This window comes from Protobothrops mucrosquamatus, unplaced genomic scaffold, assembly GCF_001527695.2.
Source record: "Protobothrops mucrosquamatus isolate PMUCROS unplaced genomic scaffold, P.Mucros_1.0 scaffold1884, whole genome shotgun sequence".
NCBI classification, from domain to species: Eukaryota; Metazoa; Chordata; class Lepidosauria; order Squamata; family Viperidae; genus Protobothrops; species Protobothrops mucrosquamatus.
The window spans coordinates 121,380-125,263 of NW_015388010.1; the positions used below are offsets into that span (position 1 = coordinate 121,380).

The 3,884-nt window shown below is 47.7% G+C and overlaps 1 protein-coding gene across 1 annotated transcript in view; it reads left to right on the forward strand.

The window, feature by feature from the left end:
* The first annotated feature begins 833 nt into the window (after positions 1-833).
* Positions 834-3,884, forward strand: part of LOC107294265 (lipase member M-like) — a 67,483-nt gene continuing 64,432 nt past the window's right edge. Inside the window, exon 1 of the mRNA XM_029285581.1 lies at positions 834-1,031. Coding sequence (XP_029141414.1) covers positions 834-1,031 — 198 coding nt within the window. The remainder of the gene's footprint in view (positions 1,032-3,884) is intronic.

Here is a 3,884-nt window from a genome sequence, read left to right on the forward strand (position 1 = left end):
GAGGCTGGGTGAAATGGCACAAACTCTACCTAGAGCAAAAGGAGGATCTCTCCCCCGAACGTGCTCACGCACTGGAAGAAGATAAGGAGGACGCCTTCACACAATGGATGGACTCCGAACGGCAACTCAAGGACATTCAGCAGCAATTAAGAGACTCAGACGTCGACCGCGACATGCAAAGTCTTCGGTTACGGAACAAGGAACGCAAGAAGCTTCTAGAGAGCCCACAACGCCCTCCAGAATGCGAGCCTCGCCCGAGAGACAGACCGGTTGACAGGGCAGAGTCTGAAGTTTCCCGCCATTCACACGCACCGTCCCATCGGTCGCACGTGGCTCCATCCCACGCGTCTGGAAGGGCATCATCCTTTTGCCACATATCCAAGGCACACTCCAGCGTGTCTCAACAATCTCACCTCACAGGTGCCTCCCGCAATTCGAAAGCATCTTCTCGCCACAGCCGAACTTCCCAAATTTCACAAGACGAGCAAGCCATCAGAGATGCTAACGCTGCTGAAGCTGTTTTTCGCGTGGCACAAGCAGAGCAGCTGAAGAAGAAGGAATTGCAGGCGATGGAAATAGAAGACGCTCGAATGAAAGCCATAAGAAAGGCCGACGCAGCTAAAAGAAAGGCTGATGCAGACGCGGAAGTGGTCAAAAGAGAGGCGGAAGCAGCTAAAAGGAAGGCTCATGCAGAAGCGGAAGCAGCTAGAAGGAAGGCTGATGCAGAAGCAGAAGCAGCTAAAAGGAAGGCTGATGCAGAAGCGGAAGCAGCTAAAAGAGAAGCTGAAGCAGAAGCTGAAGCAGAAGCCGAAGTAGATATAAGGAAGGCCAAAATGAAGGCCACTCAAGACGAGCTTGAGTTCATAAGAAGCCAACGAGACGTGGCGGACAAAGTGGCCAGGGCACAAGGCCTTCGGAGAACACTCCAGGAGCCCACCTTCTTGTCTCATAGGGAACAACTGGAGACCGAAGAACGACATAGCAGAGTACAGGCCTATATGGATAACCAAAGCGCGTTCCAACATGAACAGGTGAGACCACAGCCAGCCACAAGCCCCCCAAGACTGAGTAGATGAACAGAAGAATCTCAGCAGCCAGATGTGCCAGTCAGCCATGGGGTTGATGTCATGACAACTAGGCCACGAGATCTTCCCATCGTTGCTCCCTCATTGAACCCGCCGAACCATACCTTTGATGGCAACCGGAGGGGTCCACCAGCAACAGCAACGGCTATACAGCGGGGAGCGGAACAAGATCTTTCCACCGTTGCAGCCCCACGGAACCCGACGGAACTCGGGTGGGCCATAGGAGGGACAGTTTGTGTTGACCAAACGCAAATCCCAACCCAGGTGAGCATATCAAACACCTCCATTCCCTGTAATGGAACACCACCTCACCTAAAACCACACCTAGAACACTGCGCGCTTGTGACAACCAAACCTGCTTTGGAAGCAACAGTGTTCCAGACCAGTCAGAATCACATCAACTTAGCCTTGTCCATAGAGGACAAACAAGACATACAACGTCTGAAAGACCAGGAGTCATGGAATTTACTTCCAAGATGTCCCAAGAGTATGCAAGTGCAGTGCACGTATGTTTCCAGCTCACCCGCCACAGTGCAGAAGAAAGAATTGTACGCTTCCTTAGATGTGTCAACGAAGGCAAATGCAGCCTTCAGATGCGTCACAGTCTACAGCGGGGAGAGCCACACTTACGTCATTTTGTTTGCAACCATAAGATACATCAGAGTCTACAGCGGGGAGAGCTGCAGTCTCGGTGTCTTCTTTGGAAAAGCGAGACTAACTCTACACGAAGGCCACACCGTACCAAGGTTAGTACTATGTGGTACCACGTTGGCTGTAAAGCTCACCAACTTGACAGCGAAGACATTGCGCCTTGAACTACAGTCTACCACCTTCTATGCAGACAGCAAGGAGATGTCAAGCTACATCTACAAACAAAGCAGACATTTCTACGTTTATGTAGGAAATAGAATGAAGAGTGTTGAAACATCTTTGAGTCCTGAACAATGGCAACATGTGCCAACAGGCAACAACCAAGTGAAGTGGCCCAACCTTACCACACAGTTAACAGAATTGACCTGGCTAGAAAGTCCTGAGTTCTTGGTCTGTTCAAATAGACAAACGGATCAACGCGCCAACCTTCAACTTCAGGCACCCAGTGAACGTCAACCAATCCGCTACAAACCCCTGACTAAGTGGAAGCACCTGAGATTAGGCATAGTTCTGATCATCTTGATCACTTGTCTTAGCATCCCAAGAATGAACTTTATAGGAGTCTGCAAGGACTTAAAGACTATTGAAGACATTCGCCATGACCCAGTGATTGACAAATGCCTGACGGCCAAAGCACGCATAGGCGAAGTGTGGGAGCACATGATTGGTGCACCCCGTGAAATCATGGACTCTATGTCGTTAAAGACACACCCACCCACACATGAAGTCCTCACTACCCTGATGACAACAGTAGCAGCCATCCTCAATGCTCCATCGGTGGTTCCAGATACCTCGGTTCCTGAGTATCCTGAGTCTTCTGCAGTTGCTGTTGTTCCTGATCCTTCAGTTCCAGCTGTTGTTCCTGATCCTTCAGTTCCAGCTGTTGTTCCTGATGCTTCAGTTCCAGCTGTTGTTCCTGATGCTTCAGTTCCAGCTGCTGTTGTTCCCGATTCTTCAGTTCCAGCTGTTGTTCCTTATCCTGCAATTCCAGCCGTTCCTGAGTATCCAGCTGTTCCTATGTTTCCAGATCCGGCTGTTCCTGTGTTTCCAGACCCAGCTGTTCCTGTGTTTCCAGATCCAGCTGTCCCTGTTTTTCCAGGTTCTTCAGTTCCTGAGTATCCTGTGAATCCAGTTCCCTTTGTTCCTGAGAAGCTTGGGTTCCAGTTTTTCTGTTCCAGATTTGGTTCCAGTTTCCTTTACAGGAAGAAGACCCTGTCTCACTTAGAGACAAGAACGCATACCAGAACTATTGGCCCAAGGGACTTGCACACCGGGCCCACCCAGCTGATGAACTACTTTGCCAAGCTGACTTTCAGATCATGAAGCCACGTGAGTCAGGTCGTGACTCAAAGACACTTGTACCAGGCTGATATCCGTTTTGGCACCGTAGCTGATGAAGACTGAACCAGAAGATGAAACCTCAAATGATGTATTGTGTTTATGCATTGTTTGATGTAACACTTGCTTATTTTCTGCATAATTGTGCATGCTTTATATTTACCAATAGTTATGCATGTTTTGATACCAGGTTTTTTACCTATGTAGTCACAAGTTAGTCAACATTGAGTACTGTATACTTAATGCTATATTTTTTTTCTATTCTTTTTTCATATTCAGTTAGTAAGTAGTGGAAATATTAATTTCCAAGCGGGGAGTGTTCTGGATCATAGATCCATGTATCTTGTATAACTCTATGTATACCTATGTAACAGGGCAAGGGGAGGGAGCAAGGGTCAGGGGGCGGAGCTTCAAAGGCATCCCTGGACACTAGCCTAAGGGCAGTCCTTTGTTCTCTGACCACCACATGCAGCCTCACGGCTGTGGACCCCACCATGTGACGCTTGGGAGAAGAGGGGAAAATCTAATATCAATTTACCTGTGGAACAACCAGATTGCTACCACCTATTCTTGGATGCACCTCTGCAAACTGTAAGTTTGTCTAGGATCCCCAGAATAAAAGCAATAAACCTGTGTGTTCTTCTGAGTTATCTATCTGTTAAAGACTGGAAATAGAAGCATGTTTTCCTATCTAGAAACAGAATAACCAGAGTTGTGTCAAAATACATTTTACAAATAAATAAATAAAAACATTTGTAAAGTGGCTCCTAATATATATATATTTAATTTCAGCCCATTGGTTCTTGTTCT